The following is a 19,412-nucleotide window of genomic DNA, read 5'->3' as shown; positions in this document are numbered from 1 at the left end:
CGCGGCGCGGGAGCCCGGCGCCCCCGACGACGAGCTCGCGGGCCGGAGGGCGGCCGACGCGAGCGGCGACAGGGGCGGCGCCGCCGGCACCCCCGACTACGGGGAGAAGCGGCTGCCACAGGCGCTCATCATCGGGGTGAAGAAAGGGGGGACCCGCGCGCTGCTGGAGGCGATCCGCGCGCACCCGGACGTGCGGGCCGTGGGCGTGGAGCCGCACTTCTTCGACAGGAACTACGACAAGGGGCTGGACTGGTACAGGTAGGACCCGGCCGGGGACTCCCCGGGCCCGGGGGGCGGGGGACGAAGCAGGCGGCGGGGCGGACTCGCGGGGCTTTGAGACCCCCGGGAATCTCCCCGGATCGCCCCGGAACGCGTTTGCGTGGCCGGAATCCAACTTTAAGTGTTTTCAGGTTAGAGCAGAAGGAGCCGGGAACAGCGGTGAGGGAGATGGTGCTGGCGAGTTTGGGGTTTCTGGGAAGACCGAGGGGGTCCCGGCCTCCAGAACTTTCCGCCCCCTTTGGGCTCATGAGCCCCGGGCTGTCTGCCCTTGGAGCCTCAGTGTCGCCGTGACAGGTGGCGCCCTGAGAGGGTTGTGCCCCGCACCTGTGTGTGCCCTTTCGCGACAGATTGGCGCTTTCTTGTGTGAGAGCCCCCCCCCGTCCCCCCACAACGTGCCTGAGAGGGACAGGGGAACGAGTGGGGGAGCCCGAGCTCTCACCAGCCACCACGTTTAAAACAACACCGGTGCAGACGCCCAAACGCAAACCTCCGTGGCTTTTCCCTTTCCTCCCGTTTCACCTCGCTCTGGAAAGCAGATCTGGGCGGCTGGCCCCATCTCTGCTGCGCCTCAGTAATTAATTGCGATTGTCAGGCAGAAACACGGGCGGTGTCAGTTAAAGTGATGTTATCATCTTAACGGAGCCAATAGGTAAAATAAGGATTATTTCCTGACAAGCTGCTTTCCTGTGGAAGAGATGGGCTTGCTAAGTTTAAATTACAGCCTGGGAAAGTTTTAGAAATAACTTCGGAAAATATAGAATGCATATGTGTGTTGGGGTTGATGTCACACACACACACACACACACACACACACACCCCACTTTCAAAAACAGGCATTCTGCTGTGGACGCTTCGGCACAAACATCCCAGCACAGTGAGCCCAGGCAGCAGCGTGCCTCTTCGCGTCGTGTCTCTTTCAACAGAGACAACTAATTGCAATATTTTTGGAGGCTTCAAACAGCCCCTTCTTATCAAAACATAAAACAGCGAATGCCTGATTTAACTGGAAAATCAGTATTTATAACATCACAAGCCATGGCTTCCAGTCTGCGATTATAATTAAAAAGGTGTTAGGATGATTAATGCAACAACAGCAAAAGGGAGAGGGGATGATGCCTGCGGAGGGCCCAGTCGGTGGTTGGAGGTTCTGGCTTCTCCGTGGGGCAGCTGTGGCGTTTTCCCCAATTCTGACGTTGAAGCCGTGTCTGTGAGATGTGTCCAGTGCCCTTTGGGGAGAGTGAGGCGTAAAGATCCGATCTTTCCAATCTGTGTTGGGGCAGCTTTGCAGCAGCTGGAACCAGACTGAGGGGTGTGATCCAGGTGACTGAAAGTCGATGAAGCGCATGTGGTGGGGTGTGTGTCAGCGAGCACCGATGTAGGTCCGTCACCTTCCCGCTGGAGGGAGGCGAGGTGCCCGTTGCGCCTGTGTCTCGTCCGTGGAGGCAGGAGAAGAAGGCGTGTGAGCGGCCTCGACATGAGACTTGCCTGTGGGAGCCGGCCCAGCGCTGGGCACCCCAGCTGTGACTCGAGGAATCTGGGGTGTGGCGTCAGTGTTTGGTAGCTCCCCATAGAGCTGACACACACAGAGGCGGCGCCGAGAGGCCCGTGTGACACGGCTGTGCCCTCGTCCCTGGATCACCCTCTTGCCCACGGTGGGGCCCTGTGGTGCCTGGTGGGGCGACTGGCGGTGCTGGGGAAGAATCTAGTGAAGTAGGGGGCTCCCCAGCCACCCACCCCTGGCTGCTGAGAGGGCTCCCAGAAACTCGCCATCCCACAGGACCGCGTGCTGTCCCCATGGCCGCCTCTCCAGCCTTCCAGGGAGCGGGGGCATTTCCATCCTCACGGCTGTGTAAAGGAAGTGACGCTGGTTCAGACCAGGGACAGAAGCCGTCCCCCTTGGCCCCTGGTGGACACTGGCTGCAGGGGTGGCCTCTGTCCTTAGCCGGTCACACTTGCTTCCACACGCAGCCTGTGCTCTCAGGAACCTTGCTCTACTGTTCGCCTGAGTGGCGGCCACAGGTGAGCTGAAGGTTCTGACCCATTTAGCTGTTTCCTTTTTCTTTTTGGTGTGCTGCCCGGTAGCCCACTAATTGTGCGAGTGTTTCCCGCGTGTGTGTGTTTTTGGCGGAGGGGCTGCTCCGGCTCTCACTCGCGCTCCGGCTTTCGCAGGGCTGGCCAGGGCTTCTCGTCGGCAGCTTTATCCCCCCAGTGTCACTCCAGTTACGCCTGAATCCGGGTTTTGCTTTCTCCTGGCTGTTGATCTAATGCGATTTAAAACACATTTGTGATTAGAACATGTGCGTCAGATTTTCCGGGCAAGATAGGCTCGTGGATTAGGCCGTGTATGTTGGGGCTCCAGAGAAGCCAACCTCAATCCATGATTAACGCAGGCCAGTGGTTAACGGGGCAGATGAGCCAACCCCCAAAATAAAAGGGCAGAGCCACAGGGCACCGTTGAGCTATACTAGCTGCCCGGGCACAGGCCTCCAGCTCCTGGAAGGCAGGGACCCTGTGACCTGCCATGCAGAGCCCATCAGAGTGACAGACTGTACAGGGACTGGGACCACGTGGCTTTCTGGAGACCATTCGGCCCCAGGGCGGTGGGAAGCGACCCTCATGGCCTTGAGTTGTCTTCGCTGCCCACTGTGAACATGTGCGTCACATCGGTGTGGGAAAAATAACTCAGGAGAGGGTGTCAGCCAGAGGGGAGTGGTCGGCAGGGCTGTTTGCGCCTGCGTGCCTGGAGACAGCACGGGAGACGGCGGCGCTGGCATCTGCGTGCCTGTTATCGTGGGGGGCGCATTACAGGTGTGTGAGCACACTGAGTGTCCTAGTGGGGCTGTGAGTGACACCCAGCACACCTGGAGGGCAAAAAGCCCCCCCGGGCAGCTCAGCTGGGCCGGTTGAGCTGAGCGTGACACAGCTGTCCCCTGTCCCACACGGCCACACGGAAAGCTCTGGAAAGGCCTCTTCCTTCCTTCGTACTTGCAGTCAACAGACATTTGTTAATATTTATCAGTGTCCAGTACTGTTCCAGGTACTGGGGATAAAGTACTGAGTGAGCCCGGCGACACGCGTGTTCTGGGACTGACGACTTAATCGGGGGAGGGGTGACAGCAAACCAGCAGTCTTCTGTTTACCCTTTTCATGTGTCTGCTGGAAAAGTTTGACGTATACTTGCAACTCCCATTTTCTTTCCTCTGGGCAGGGCTCCTGTGAAGCAGTGCTTGCAAGCTTTAAATGCACCCGAGTCACCTGGGGTGTTGTGACCGTGCAGACTGAGCCCCGAGTCAGGGAGGGACCTGAGAGCATGCGTCTCTAGCTTCCCAGGTGGCGCTGACACTGCTGGTCCCCGGACGTCACTTTGAGTAGCAGGGACTTAGAGAGTCACTGGGACGCACGGATACACCTGCGTCACTTTAAATCGGGTGGTCAGGGAAGCCTGTGTGCCGCTGATGTGAGTGACGTGAAGCAGTGAGGTCCCCACTGGGTGCAGAGTTTGCAAGTAGAGGGAACAGTAAGTGCAAAGGCCCTGGGGCGGAAACATGTCTCCTGCGTTTCCAGAGTGTTCTTTTTTCCAAAAGCTTGTCGTTTGTAGCTGGACAGGGCTGAGCTCCAAGCCTGGGCTTGTCACTTACCAGTGGCATGATGGCTGGGTAACTGACTTAACATCACTCAGCTGCAGCTTGCTTATCTGCGATGAGCCCTTCCTTGCAGGATTGTGGAGAAGAATAGATGGATGATAAAAGTGAACATGTTTTCTAAACAAAAAGCAGGCATCTTAGAGCAGAAATCGAAGTGGACCCAACTACTGGGTTTTCCCATCACTCCCATCGTGTCAGCCTCATGTGCTCTGCCTTGTGTGACAGCTGTCATAGCGTTGGCTGAAATGCCTTCTTATTGGGGATGTTCTGGGGACAAGTCCAACAATGACTGGCTGTGCAGCCTATGTCCATCTAAGCGCTGAAGCCGAGTGTCAGGGAGGGCCCTCAGGGATCACACAAGCAAGTGAAATGGGCACGGATAAGGTGGGACCAGCTGGGGTGCAGCGGCCGTCCAAAGGGGTGGCCACCCCGGGGCCAGCTGGCACCAGGGCCACTGGGCGTCCACTCGGTGAGAGGACTGGAAATCAGGTTTGAATGTGAAATCTCTGGGTTTTAATGTTGGCCGCAGAACAAAATTCCTTAAAAGCACCAAGTGGGCCAACACGGTGAAACACAAAGACCCACCGTGGGCTGGACGCTGCCAGCGGGCTGTGGGGCTGCAACCTCTGGGTGAATCCCATTTCTGAAAGTAACCTGTACACTCGCCGGGACTGTGCCTGATGAGCCCGCCCTTTTGCTGTCCCTCTTGCAGACTTCACAGCTGCACGGGGTAAGTGCCCCCCAGATATGTCGCAGCAGCAACAAAAGGAACTGGATGTAAACAGCCACATCAGGGCAGAAAAGACAGTCGCAACTAAATGTCCCGTTTGTCCCCAGTGAATATCCTCTGGAAGGTGGCAGAACCCTCAGTTGTTCACTCACCAACCAGGAGAGCCCGTATCTGATCCATGCACATGGATCCGCTTGTGACGTGGAACAGGTCCTGGTCACGTGCTTGAGGGAGGCAGGAGGCGGGAACTGGGGGGAGACTTCGTTCGCCACGTGTGGTTCTGTGGGACTCGGAACTCGGGCACTTAAACCAGCTTGTCCCGCCCTCCCTCCATCTCTGTTTCTTAGTCGATGAGGCTATATTGTCTCCATGGGGATTCCTCCCCCAGTAAAATTTTCTGGTTCTAGAACAAAGTTCCGTGCTCTCAGAGGAAGCAGCAGAGTAGAAGCAACATAGCTTGGAGCACATTTTCGTATCGGAGCCAGAACCCTCACTGTGTGACCTGGGGTAAGGTGCTGTGTCCGCCAGCCTCAGTTTCTTCACCTGCAGAATGGGCCCCGTATTACTTCCTCCCAAGGGGCCATGTGAGGATGAGGGGACATGGCATTTAAAGGGCCACACTCCCAGCGGTGACCTGCAGGTTTCTGTCCCCTTCTTCCCTCTTTCTCTCTCATTTTTCCTTTTTTCCTGTGCTTTTCTTTGCTCTCCTTCGACGCCTTCTTCTTACCCTATCAGTCCTGAAGACCCCAGAGAGGAAGCTGTAATACATTTTTCATCTGAATGTGGTCTTTTATTTCAAGATTATGTCTGAATGAGGGATTTCAAACCCTGAAGCAGCTCTTAAGTAGCTCTCCAGAGGATAATCACGACCGGATCCCAGGATTTGGTCTCTTATAACTCGAGCTGGAGGCGGAGCAGAGCTTGCTTGGGGAGGTGGGTGCAGCCAGGATTCCCACCAGGGGACGGGTTGGGAGCGGGCTGGCGCTGGGGTCTCGACCCTCCGATGCCAGGGTGTGCCCGCAGAGCTGTGCCTCTCAGAATTGGGACAGCGCGAGAGGACCCCGCGAAACCCACTTGGAGATTGGGCCACGTGCATGCGCCTTCTGCTGTCATACCATGATTGATTTATTTTTATGTTTGTAAATCACACCAGGCAGTTTTACTTTGAATCGAGTCAGGAGAGAGGCCTGGAGACCTTCAGTGAGTGGGCCGGGGTTGTACATCAGAAAGTTCTGAAGGCTCTGGTTTTGCGTGATGGACAGTGTCTCGGGGGCTCTCGGCCTCTGCCTGTTACAGGCACCTCTCAATCCCACGATTTCTGCGGTTCAACAAGCGCCTCTGTAACTGTCCTGGGAATTTCAATCTGAAATTAGAATTCACTGAGGGAGCCTTTCAGCCCATCTTGCCATTAATTAAAAGCAGGCAGTTGATTTTTTTTTTTTAACATTCACTTGTTAGCGCTGCCTTCCTTTAAAATTTTCTTTCACCCTTTATGTAGGAATGTAAAAGCATATTAACTGAAAAACAGAGCAACGCATGAATTGGGCGAATTTTTTTCATTGTAAATGATAGAAATTGATCTTCAATTATTATAAACGGAAACAAAGGTAATTTATTGGCTTATGTAATCGGCAAACCTGGGGGTAATTGGCTTCAGGAAAAGCTGACTCCAGGGGTTCAAATGATGTGACAGGCCCCCTCCCATTTGCCGTGTTTGTCTCCGCACTTCTTCTTTCTCACATTGTCTCAGCACATTTCAGGCACGGGAGCGAGCGGCACCCCTAGACAAACACAGTTCACTGCTTTTCCGAAGAACTCCTCTGTAAGACGTTCCCGCACATGCCCTGTGCCCACCAGCAAAGCGAGCGTCATGCACACGCGTCAGGGCAGGGATGCAGCCCCCCCTTGGGTCGGTGAGATGGAGGAGGGGAGCGGGGATGGTCCCCCGAAACCACAGGGAATCTATAGGGAATGGTTCCCTGTAGAGAATGTGGGGGTCAGGGTCCTGCTGCTGGGAGTGGGGCCAGTGAAACCACACATTGGTGAGACACATAGATGCACTTGGACAGGCACAAGGCCTCTGAGTATTGTACTCCGGGAAGGGGAGCAAAGCCTTAGTTTGGGAGGTTCAGCGCCCTTGCTGTTCAGTTATTTATTTATTCATTTGTTCAGGGCACATTGTCGATTGTCAGCTGTGTGCTGGGACCAGGCACGAGCCAGTCGTGGCCAGTGGTCCGAAAAAGCTTGTGGAGAAGAAAAGTGGACAAGTAACTGATTACATCACGAGGTGGGAGGATTCCGGACACAGTGGGAATTCTTCCAGGAATGGAGGGATGGTTCAATCTTAGAAAACCCAATAATTTGGTTTATTCTTAATACGGGTAATTGAGGAACATCCTATGATTTGATTTATGGGTGCAGACAAGACATCTGATTAAATTAAAATACGTATTCCTGATTTTTAGAACAACTTGCTAATAACATCGGCTCACCCCTGAAGCCAGCATCGCCGGTAGTGGTGTAACACCAAAGCCTCCCCCCGAATCTGGAGCAAGACCAGAAAGCCCACGATCGTTACTGTTATTTACCATCGCTCAGGAATTAGCAGATAACGCGATTAGATGTGAAAGAGAGTAAGAATGGGGGGTAGGATCGTCCCCATTTGCCAGTAATTTCATCTCTTTCTGGGAAACCTAAGTAACCAAAGCCTATTAGAAAAAAATAGGATCCGCTAAGGTGACTGGTAAGGAAATTGCTGTGCAGGACCTGTCGTTTTCTTGTATGCCGACGCCAGTGATTTAGGCAATATTTATAGAACCAAACAAAGAGACAAAATAATGGATAAATTCAGCAAAAATTTCAAGGGACTTATCAGGACAAAATTTGAATACTTTACTGAGTATTTAATTTTAATACTTTAAAATTTACTTTTTTTAATACATTGAAAAAAGAGCAGTAAGTAGAAAGAGACCCCTCTCATTAAGTGGTGTTTCCCTCCTGCCCCTCTGCCCCCAATCCCCCCTTCTGTTGGACTGTCTGCTGCTGAATTGCGCTCCAGTGTGTTTGCCAGTGGCCTGAAGACACCATTTTCGTGACTGGCCAGCATCGCACGTCATCTACAGGGTGCGTTACCTTCCACGTTTTGATTGAGGAGAGGATGGTGACACAGCTGTTGCTGCACAGACTCATAAACGGTTATAAATCCTGGGGGCGGGGTGTGCTGGCTGCTCTGTACCCCACATTTAGGGGCGCTAGGACTGTGCCAGGTGTGGATACACAGCGAGTTGGTGTAAATTAGTAAACTGAGATGCACTCACGTTGTCACAAAGCAAAAGCCGGATCAGGGACAGTGAGAGGAAGACTTGGATCTGAAAGGACGACAGTAGCGGCGGTGACAGAAGGCGGTGGACGCGTGCTGTGCTCACGTGCGCCAGGCCCTGCTCCAAGCCGTGGGCTCATTCAGCCTTCACAGGGACCTGGTGACACAGGGACTGCTTTGCCACGTAGCCCAGGCGGGGCGTGGGGCTGGGATGCCAGCACAGGTGTTTGGCCCCAGACACACAGCGTGGCCTTCCATTTGTCTCTGAGCCCTTCCCCGCTGGCGGTGCCGTCTTCCGGCGTCGGGGGGCTGAGCAGACTGGCAGTCTGTCCCCTAGCAGCACACACTCACTGTGCTCAGGGCCTCGTCACAGCCACAGACTGTGCTGCGGCTGCCTTTCTGCCTCGGACCAGCTCGTGGCCACGCGGGGGCCGTTTCCCTCTCTGCTTCCTCCCCCTGGGAGACTGCCCGGGCCCCTAAGGGCACATGCGTCCTCCCCTCCCCTCAGACGTGGCTCACATTCCGGCTCCCCAGAGACCTTCCCGACTGCTCATTTAGACGGGTTGTTCTTCTGCGCTCGTCCCTGCTTGTCCGCGGTGCATCCTGCTGCCCAGCTCTGCCTGATCACTCCTCCCAGCCCCCCTGCAGGGTGGCCTGTGTGGGACCGGGGCCTGGCCCGTCCTGTGTGTGACCAGCGCCCAGGACAGGATTTGGCACGGAGTAGGCACTCAGTGATGGTGGTGTTTCATCAGTAATTATGGATCAGCGCCTTCTGTGTGCTCAAGTGTCTCCCCAACACTTTGGGGGGAAAAAACACACACAAAAAAAACCACACCACTCCTGTTTCTTGGGAAGTCTGGCTGAGAGTTGTTTTAAGGTCTCTCACATACTATTTTTTGCAAGATTATTTTGGGTACAAGAAAGGAAACCCCACTCAAACTAGCTGTGTGGGGGCGACAGTCTCCCAGAGGTCCCCACAGCCTGCGGCCGGGTCTCAGGTATCACAGCAGCCTGGTGGAGCTGATGCTGTCTCACCCCGTTTAACAAATAAACAGAAGAGACGTCAGGAGGGCAAGTGATAGTCCCAGGGCCACAAGCTGGCTGGTGTCCTTCCACTGTAACGCGTGGCTTCTGGCTTCCGGCCTTGCTGCTGCCGGAGTTTAGAAAAGCTTGGATCGTTCCTGACAAGCCAGTGCCTCGGGAGTGGCTGGGACTGTCTCTAACTGCAGGATCCAAGCTGCTCAGTCCCCCAATAACAAGTGTCGCAGGGAGGTCCTGTTCTGGACCCCTGCATCCTGTGGGCGTAGCCTGCGTACCCGAGTGTTTGGAGCGCTGAGGTATTTTGGAAAAGAAAGCTGCAGCTGGCATCAGAAATGGAGGATTTGAGTCTGAGTTCTGCATCTGCCTGCTTTGTGTGCACAGATGAGGGTTTAGCCGCTGAGCCTCTGTTTTCCCGTCTGTAAAATGGGGAAACGGCCTCTGTTAGCTCCACAGTGCTTTGCAAGGATGACAAAGTGGTCGTGTGCGGCATCTGCGTTGCCTGCAGTGTTGCTGTTACCCACGTACGTTTCTGCGAATCCCCCGGTAACTGGTTTGCTGGAATGTTGCACGCCAGGGAGTACCTGAAATACAGGACAAGTGCTGTTTTCATCAAGTCAGATTAAGAAGTTTAATTTATGGAAATGACCGTGGAGATGGGTGTCAGGCCTCGTGAGGGCAGACTGGACAGAGGCCCCGGGGGCCCGGCCACCTCTGCTGCGTCAGGCTTAGCTCGGCTCCGACCGTCGTGCCCGGCGGTGATCTCGCGCCTTTGGACTGAAGAAGGTGGACAGCTGCGGGCACGCTTGTCTTCGGGGCTCCGACCTGCGGTCGGTAAGCTTTGGGAGTGACCGGAAGGTGCTCGCGCTGTTCTCAGCTGACCTGTCGTGTCTTTCTCTCGTGCACCTTGTCTGTCCCAGGCTAGCATTTTAGCGCCCCACCTGTGGCTGTGGAAGGCAGGATCGGGGGCCCCCCAAGGTGGCCACGCCCGAATCCCCAGAACCTGTGAACGTGCTCGACGCCATGGCAGGGGGACTAAGGTTGGAGATGCAGTTATGACCGAGGACAGATGGCCTTGACTGCATCGAGGTGGGCCCAATGTCCTCACAAGGTCACAAGGGTCCTCGTAAGTGGAGACAGAGGACCAGAGGGATGGCAGCGTGACAGGGACTCAACCTGTGCTGCTGACTCTTTGGTTTTAGCCCATGGAGACCCTTTCAGACTTCTAACCTCTCGACCCGTTGAGCCTGTTGGTTGGTGGTCATTTGTTCCCGCAGCAAGACATTGTCCACAGGCACCTCCAGCCCTCACCCTCTTGGTCCTTTTGCTCCCTTAGCCTTCGCTCCTTTTCTGGGAAATATCACCTGTGGGGCTTTTTAGGTTTCTTGCCGAACAGCAGTTAGATGTGACCGTCCCTGTTTGTGGATGGCCACCTGCTAGTGAGGGTAAAAATCAAACTGTGGCCACCGAGAGATCCAACATACGAGGTAGGACAATTAAGTTCGTGAACTCATCCTAGAAAAAGTGCTCCATACCTCATTGCTGAATGTCACTATAGTCACCTCTGAAGTCCTCCCCTTGGGAAGCTAGGCACCGACGCCAGCGCCTAGTCCACCCTTCAAAGCAATTTTGGAACTCTTTTTCCGGAATGGCCATCAGAGCTGTTGTCGTATTACCCTTGATGTCCTGAATGTCATCAAAATGTTTTTCTTTCAATATTTCCTTTCTCTTTGGGTAAAGGAAGAACTCATTGGGGGCCAGATCAGGTGAGTAGGGAGGGTGTTCCAATACAGTGATTTGTTTCCTGGCTAAAAACTCCCTCACAGACAGTGCTGTGTGAGCTGGTGCATTGTCATGATGCAAGAGCCATGAATTGTTGGTGAAAAGTAACTTTTTCACGCAGCCTTTTCAGCACTTATAAATAGTAAACTTGGTTCACTGTTTGTCCAGTTGGTACAAATTCATAATGAATAATCCCTCTGATATCAAAAAAGGTTAGCAACATCATTGCAACAAGTTCACAAACTTAATTGTCAGACCTCGTGTTACTAATAAGTTAGTGTCTGTTCTTTCCTAATTTTTTCAATGCTCACAAAGCATTTATAAATCATTTTCTTTCAAAAATGTGTATTTAAAACAATTTTGTTTTTTCCACCTAAAAGTGTACCATGAATACCTTTCTATGTCTCAAATATGCTTCTACAATATAATTTTCACATTTTTATGAGTGTGGAAGTAATACAGACGATGGGCTACCACCGAAAGTTAGGGCATGGCCAGAAACAAATCACAGATACAGAGGGAAACGAAAGCAGCACCGCACACAGTAGCAGCACCAACAGGAAGAAAAATGACAGAGTATCAGAAGGCCCGTGGATATGTCTTAATCATGTTGGGATGGCAGAGTCCTTTCAGATGACAACCAGAAGCCACAAAGGGAAGACAGATGGACGCGCACACAGAAAAGGCCGAACTCGCGTGTGGCTGAAGGGCCATCACCAGTGTGCAGTCCACTCAGGCGGCCGTAGCAAAGGACCACAGCTGGGACTTTAGCAGCACATGTGGACTTCCTCACGGTCTGGAGGCTGGAAGTCCAAGGTCAAGGTGTTGCAAGGTGACTTCATTTTACCTTATTTACCCTTAGAAGACACTGTCTCCAAATCTGTCACGTTCCGCGGTTAGGACTTCAAACATGAATTTGGGGGGACACAGCCTGTCCCACAGCAGAAAGCACATGAGGAGTTGGGAGGACACACTTACATTCAGGGGTCCAAGGGCTAGCCCCCTGCCCCAGCCGCTCGCGTGCCCCTGCCACCTCTGCTGTCCTCCTTCCGAAGCGGCGGGACTTGGGGACACCACCAGCTCCACCTCTGCACATGTCTGCGCTCCCTGAGATGCCCCGTAACTTGGTCACAGTCACAGCCGCTGACTCTGTAGCCTGTGTCCGCTGTGCTTGTCACCAGCCCATGGACCCTTCTCCACGGCGCTGCGTAGGGGTCAGTGTCTGCCTTGTGATCGCATGTCGCACTTCTGTCTGGGGCTTCGTGACAGATGTGACACCCCCCTCGATGGGCAGCGCGGTGGCTACCGCCCTGTGCTCTGGGATGCTCGCACTTCTTAAAGTTTGAGACACTTTGATATGTTTTGATGAGTTGTCAGAAGGCAGCCTCCTTCAGAAGTTTTTGGGGAAGACCTCCGCAGAGCCTCCAAGCGATGGCATAGATTTCGTCAAACTCGGCCCCCCTGTGCCCCAGGCCCTGCTGGCTCTTGATAAAAGCTGTCAATGACGAGGGTGGGATCCTGCATGATTGCTGTGAGATGAAAGCAATAGGCGGCCTGAATGTGCTTGTTGCTCTTGGTGCTTATTTAGAGGTTACTTTACTTCAGAAAACCACTCCTGTTCCTTTCTCTTCTACACGAAAGCGGGAACAAAGCAAGCACTCCCTTTCTCTCTTTGAACTGCTACGGAATCGTTTCTCTGGAAGACTTGAGGATTCACAGGGAGGCAGACTTTTTCCTTTTTTAACTTTCCCAAGTGAATGTAAGTGGAGTGACAGGATCACTGTAGCTCTGAAGCCAGATCAGATTTCCGAAGTGGCGGTGAGTGACGGGTGGGGGAGCCTCAGTGTGTCAGCAAAGCCAGACCCCTCCGGGCCCCCGAGACGGCCAGCATGGTGCCTGGTAGCATCTCGTGTCGTTCAGGAGAAAACCCCTGGGCAGCCGTGTGTGAGTGACCGTGTGAGGACCCTCTCCCCCCGTGAGGAAAGGACGAAGCCGGGGGCGGGGGGAGCTGGGCGCGGCCGGAGCTGAGGCTTCTCTGGGGACAGGAAGGTCCACGTGGGTATGACGTGCTGGCTTTCCTTAGATTCAAGACACCATTTGCGTGCCTGTGACTGAGATGAGGTGACGTGACGTGCCGGACGGTCCCTGCAGGCCCATCGCCTGGTGGTCTGGGCAGACGCGCTCCTTGACGTAGAACGTCCAGCTTCCGGGTACGGCTTCCTGTCACTTCCTGCTGTGAAAGGGGCTGCCATTTGTCTCTCGATTCTCGTTGGGCACATGACACCCTGGAATAGAGCGATTCCTGGCCTTCCTTCTGCTTGAGGTGACGACGAGGTGAAGGCCGGGCCGTTGGGATGTGACAGTAGGTGCTGGGGTCACTTCTGAGGAGCGTCCTTCTGAGAACCCTCTCTGCCGCTGACGAGAATGCGAATGTAGCTGGAACTCGCACGGTAATTTGGCTCCGTGGTGAGAAAGCCCATCTTGAGAATGATGGAAAACAGCATGGAGGGAGCCCAGGGGACCCTCTGGATAAGATGTGAGTTTCTGCCGCTTCCGCCACGTTATTCTGGGCTTTCAGTCGCTCTCCGTTGAACTTCGCTGTAGTGGACACGCATGCCCTGTGGAAAGCACTGCAGCTGGTCTCACGGACTCTCTCTGCTGTCCGTCCACGTCTCACAGGCGAGGAAAGAAGGGGCGTGACAAGTGACTTGTCTAAGGTGACACACCTTGTGCCTCCGCTGGCCCAAGATTTTAACCCGTTTCACTCCAGACCCTGTGCTTGTAGTCGCTGCACCTTCCTGAAATCATTCAGACCTTTGTTTCTCGGCCCATATTGGCTCGTGGCCAGTGTGCCAGCCACGTGCTTGGTGCTGGGGACACAGAGGGAACAGACAGAGCTGGGACTTGCCCTTGGGACCCCGTCTTCGAGTGCAGAAGGAAGATTTGATCGATCGAGGTAAACAAGTTCAGATTCTGAGCCGGATGCGGATCGTGTAGGAGGGTGGGCTCTGGTCGTGTGGCAGGAGACCTCAGCCCTGGGAGGCCCTTCCTCACTTAGTGGCCCTGAGGTGAGAGCTGAGGGGGGAGCAGGAGGAGAAGGTGTGCGTGTGCATGCGTGTGTGTGTGCATGTGTGTGCGCGCGCGCGTGTGTGTGTGTGCATGTGTGCGTGCATGTGTACACATGTTGGGGAGCGGTCCCAGCAGAGGCCACAGCATGCAGTGACCTCGTGGCAGGAGGGCAGATGTGTGTTGGAAGGCACCCAGAGCCTGGTGCTTGGGCAGAGGGAGGCGTGGTGGGGAGGACGTGGACAGGACAGCTGTGCAGGGACCTGAGGCCGCGTTGGGGCTTTGTCCTCAGAGAGGGCGGACTATGGTCTGAGCGGTCAGGTGACATGGCCAGGCCCGTCCTTTGAAGCCATCAGCCTGGATGCTGTGCAGGGAATGGGCTGGAGGACCGGAGTGGGTGTGTGTAGGAGGCAAGTGGTCCAGGGGAGAAGTTCCTGGTGTCTGAGACCCGGATGAAGGTGGGAAGAATTGGACAGTTTGGATGATGTTTGGGAGGCACATGGAAAGGCCGTGGTGCCGGCTTGCCTCTGGGGACGAGAGAGCACAGTCAGCAGGAACTCCTAGGCATCTGCCTTGTGTAGGGTGGGAGAGTGACGACGTGACACCCTGAGACATGAGCAGGCTTGGGGTGCACAGAGGACCTCTGCCCAGCTAACGCGTCCAGCACACGCTGTGCCTTAGAGGAAACTGCTAATCTGGCCGTGTGGCCCTTGGGCAGGTCCCCCTTTGGAAGCCCCCAGCGCCCTGGGAGCACACTGCGCTTGGGTGTGGGGACACGCTTGGGGCAGGCGTCGGCCTAGTGGCCCCGAGGACAGTCCCTCTCGTGGGAGGCGAGGGCGAGGGCGAGGGCACTGGCAGCAGGAATGCGGTCGTGCCACTACCTACGCTGGTTGCAGCAGGAGAGAGAGGAGTCAGAAGGAGACAGACAGATGCGAGAAAGACAGACCGCCCTTCCCCTGTTGTTTGCGTGCCTGAGGCCAGCTCTGTCCCAGAGCCCTCCTGTGAAGTGAGTCCGTGCATGTCCCTTCCTGTGGTAAGCCTGAGGTAGTTTCTGGCGCTTTCAGCTGGACCCTGATTGGTCAGGGGACACAGTGAGCTCTATTTCAAAATGTTGAATTCCCTTTGGTTTTGAGACATCTACACAGAGACATGAAATAGCCCAGGAGAGGACAGGCTGGGCGTCACCAGTGTCCAGGTGATAATTGAAGGCTTGGTCAAGGTGACTTTGCACAGGAAGCAAGTGGATGATGGGAAGGGAAGGTTAGATGGAGGCCTCGCGTTGGGTGCAGACACATCAGATGAAAGAAACAGGGTGTGGGGGACAATAAGAGAACAACGCGGTTTATGGCACCGAGTGATCAGCACGTTGATCTGCTAAGCTGAAGTCTGAAAAATGCTCGTCGGTTTCGATGGCGCCGACTTCTACGACGTGTCCTGACATCTGAGAGCTGGGAGCCAGCACCAAAGACACCTCTGCGGGTTCAGACAAAGAGAAATGGGTTAGCACTGAGTTTTATTAGTTCTTGGGGTGTGGGGGGATGTCGGGGATCAGAGTCCGGGGAGATGGCAAGTGACAAGGCGCTTTTGTCCTGAGGGACCCACAGTCTCGATAGGAAGACAGACCAGCCAGTTTAGGTCAGTATATGCAGAGCGTGTCAGTGTGGATGCTTTGGCCGTAAGCAAGGGAGCCCAGGGGACCGTGACTAGGGTGTTTAGGCCTCACTGAGTGAGGAGTCTGGCATTGTGGTCCCGGGAAGGGTGGGGCTGGTGGCCACGTGTGACGAGTCAGGCTGTTACTTCTCCACGTGCCTCTTGGGTTTGGGGCCGTGGCTTGTTGACGTGACCCGAAGATGGCGGCTGCCACTCGCAGCACCATGTCCTCGCACGAGAGTACGCAAAGAAGGGAGAAGGGTGACAAAAAGGCCATTCGTTCTTCGGGCAGCGCTTGAATTAGGGAGAAAGCCCCTTTCAGAAGACGTCGTGTGTTTCCTGGACACCCACTGGCCACAGATGGGTCGTATTTATTATGTTACCCATTTATCAAAATCTGTTGAGTAACCACTGAGTGCCAGTTATTAATACTACTGTAGGTGTGGAGTAAATGACACGGGGGCAGTCCCGAGGGAAGTGACACGCTGAGAAGTACGGGACCTACCGGGCTTGGTCACATAGGCCAAGTGGTGAGGGCAGAGTGACGGGCGTAAGGCCAGGACCGGCGAAGGCTGAGGGGAAGGGACATGGTGAATGATGACCTCCTGTCCGTACGCATGTCATCAGTGGGGACCACTACTGATGGGGGAGCTGTCACTGTGGTCCCACCTTGGGGACACTCACACACTCTGTGTTCGGAGCTACCTTGAAGAGCCTCCTTATGGGGCTGACCTTAGTTTTCGGCATTTTTTTTCCCCTCCTTTTTCCTGATGACACAGGCCTGCCTGGCAACGACACCCGCCTTTCACCCAGAGCAGCCGCTTCCACAAAGGTCATCGAATGGCCCGGTGTTCCCACCCCCGACTTGCGTGACTGTGCCCACGTGTGCCCGCTGCTCTGAGGCCACGGCTGTCGGTGGGGCTTGTGCAGAGAGCCTGTGGCCTGGCCACTGCCCCTCCGTTTTCACGTCTGCTGAGTTACCGCTGACACGGTGTGGGGCGTGTGTGACTCCGCCCGAGTGGAGGGGCGGGTGCCAGGAGCCCAGGGGGCTGAGAAGGCCCTTTCCAGTTCTTACCCAGATGCTTCTCCTGGGACCCCTGCTGCTTTTTGTCTGTTTCTGGAAAAGTGCAGCGTGGATTTTGTGATTCAAATGCATGTTTATACTGAAAGTTTTCCTTCTCTTGACAAGAAACATCAGGCACGGAAGACAGGAGGCGTTTTTACACCGCCTTGTTCATTGGGACTGTATTACTTTAATGCAGTTTTGTTTATTCCAGAAGAAGATTCGGACCCTTGGTTGTCAGCACTGTGTTTTGACAGCATGTGGCCCATTCCAGAAACCAGGTTGTTAGATAGCTGCCTGGTGGGTTCCGCTGGGAGTGGGCTGACACAACAGGCCTCTTTGGAGAATGAAACGTGTCAGGAACCTGTACCTAAAATTAACCTGCTGCCTGTGAGCCGTAAGGAGCACACCTTTCCATTAACACCTGCACACCTGTCAGATCTCAGGGGGTGGAAGACTCAAACGTCTTACAGGGTCTCTGAGACACCATGAGAGGGGCGCCTGGCCTACTAGGTCACTGATGCATGTTCTCCATGCCATTCCTCTGTTAAAGCCATCGTATTTGTCTGTGTCCGATACGAGTGCCCAGAGCACCCCCACACGCTCCTTTCCTTTGGTTTATTTTACTTTGCTTCCCAGCTAGTGAGGAACGAAGATGCCATGTGGGAAATACCGTGGTCTTTCAGTCGGTGGCCCACTGGGACGGTGGCTCTGAAGTGGCTTGGGGAAGGTCGCAGTGTGTGACTGAGCTGTTTCCAGCGGCTGCTGGAGAACGAAGGGGGTGCCATCTGCCTGGCATTTGACTGCCTCGTAATGGGGGCAGCCGTGGCACGGGCTCCGAGGCCAAGTGCTTGGCCGAGAGTCCTGGCGGTGCCACCCGCTGGCCGTGTGGCCTGCGACTCGCTGCCATCGTCTGCACAATGAGAGTCAATAGCGCAGACCTCACGGGTTGTTGCGAGGATTGAGTGAGACACACACACAGCTCCGGTCCATGGATAGCGATGCAAAGCCGGTGAGGAGGAAATTCTTAAAAATGAGAAGTCAGTTGTCTGTGAGTGTGGACAGGTGTACCCAGGTGCCTTTGGTAGGTTTTTGGTTTGTTTGTTTTTTGAGCAGTTATGCTTTTCTGAAATCCTTCTTGGATTCCACTAAACAATCAAGCAACTGTATTTATCTGATATTGGATAATTATTTCATTACTGCCCACTGTCTCCAGTACTTTGCAGGATGCTTAGGAATAAAGCAATCATGAGACTTGTAAAAAGTGGTGTAAATTTGAGAATACTCGTGTGTGGTTAGTGAAGCCACCTTATTTTGGCCCCAATTTTTCACAGTAACATCCCAAAGGATGGGTTTGTCCATCTGTCTAAGAGTTTTGTGCCTCTTGTTTCCAGAATGTAACCAGTGAAGCTCAGAGGCTTGTTGTCTTCAGCCTCGAGGTGACCCTTGAGGTGCCGCCCTTGTCCCGTTGTCCCCACTTGCTGCCGTTTTGTCTGAGGGGCCTTCGCTCTCACCGCTGACCGTCTCCATCAGCAGGCGCTGTCTTCCCATCGACTAACCCTTGAAACCACCCACGAAACGGAAACCCTGGAGCCGCCGTCGTCTCCCCCACAGACCGTTAACTTTGTGAGGACAAAGACCTGGGAAACGAGACGGCAGAATTCCTACAGAAAAGCTGCCGTTTCCTCGTGTGATGTTGACCCGTGTCTTCTGCCCCGTGCCACGTGGGGAGCCCCTGAGGAAACGCAGAAGGTTAAGGAAAGTGGGTAGTGATTCTGTGTCCTACTGAACCCCCGTTACGTCATGCAGGCACCCCCGGGACCTGAAGGACTGGCTCCTAAAACCCCTCATCCAGCTTGAGGAGAGCTCGGGCCACTGGCTTCTTCATTAACTCGTTATGCGTTAAAATAACCAGCCTATTGAGTTCTTGGGCATTTTAGGATTTAATAACCTCAGAAGGATACTTGATGACTGAGACCTGTAGCCATACGAAGGCTTTGTTAAACTTTTTGATGCTGTGTTTTAAAGACAAGCTTTCCTTTTCCTTTTTAGGACGGCAGATATTTTGGGTAACTTCTTTCCTTTTCACCGCCCCCTCCCCTTCCCCGTCCCCCCTAGAAACAATGGTCCCTGTGTGTGTTACCCACGGCACAATCCTTTCAGCTCTGAACGACCACTGTTTTATTTTTCACGTGCCCCTCTTTGCAGGAACCCGCTGCTTGCCCTGCATTGGTCTACACCTTTTCTCAAAGGTGATTTTTCATGGGCGCGTGTCAGAGGGTGGAGCGGTTGCCTGGGCACCTCATTCATTTCTTCTGTCACCGGTGACTCACTCTTACGAGCCATCTTAAAGCTGTATTTACCCACCACAACCATACTTGAAAAACAGACCTTGTTTTTTTTTCTGGTGATTACCATAATAATTGTTCATTGTAGGAAATTTAGAAAATACCAAAAGCTCGTGGGGAAACACTGCATTCTCCCATAAGCTTCCTATCTAGAGGGCGTTTGCTGTCTGTACAATTTATGCACATGTGTTTGATTATCGGTATTGTCTCAAACGAGAGTGTACTGTATGATTTTTCACCTGTTTTTCCCACTTAATCATAGAATGTTGACATGTGACCCTGCTCCTGCGTTTTCTGTTAACCACGGTGCCTTTTAATTTATTTTTTTACTATGTCCTGCAGGAAGAAACACATTCTATAAAATGACCTAGTGTAAACACACACACACACACGTAAAAAAGTTTCATGAAACAGTCCTTACTATGTGTGATACACTTGTATTTTCTGTTCTTGTTTTCAAAAAGCTGGTTTGATGACTGGTCAGTGATTGGTG

The 19,412-nt window shown here is 53.8% G+C and overlaps 1 protein-coding gene across 1 annotated transcript in view; it reads left to right on the top strand.

Moving 5' to 3' along the window:
* Position 1: 1 nt before the first annotated feature.
* HS3ST4 (heparan sulfate-glucosamine 3-sulfotransferase 4) overlaps positions 2–19,412 on the top strand; it is a gene marked incomplete at its 5' end in the record, with an annotated part of 160,062 nt that continues 140,651 nt past the window's right edge. The window contains one exon of the mRNA XM_019649808.1: positions 2–258. Coding sequence (XP_019505353.1) covers positions 2–258 — 257 coding nt within the window. The remainder of the gene's footprint in view (positions 259–19,412) is intronic.

Source organism: Hipposideros armiger, unplaced genomic scaffold (genome assembly GCF_001890085.2).
Source record: "Hipposideros armiger isolate ML-2016 unplaced genomic scaffold, ASM189008v1 scaffold_135, whole genome shotgun sequence".
Lineage (NCBI taxonomy): Eukaryota > Metazoa > Chordata > Mammalia > Chiroptera > Hipposideridae > Hipposideros > Hipposideros armiger.
This window is presented reverse-complemented; position numbering and strand designations above follow the sequence as displayed.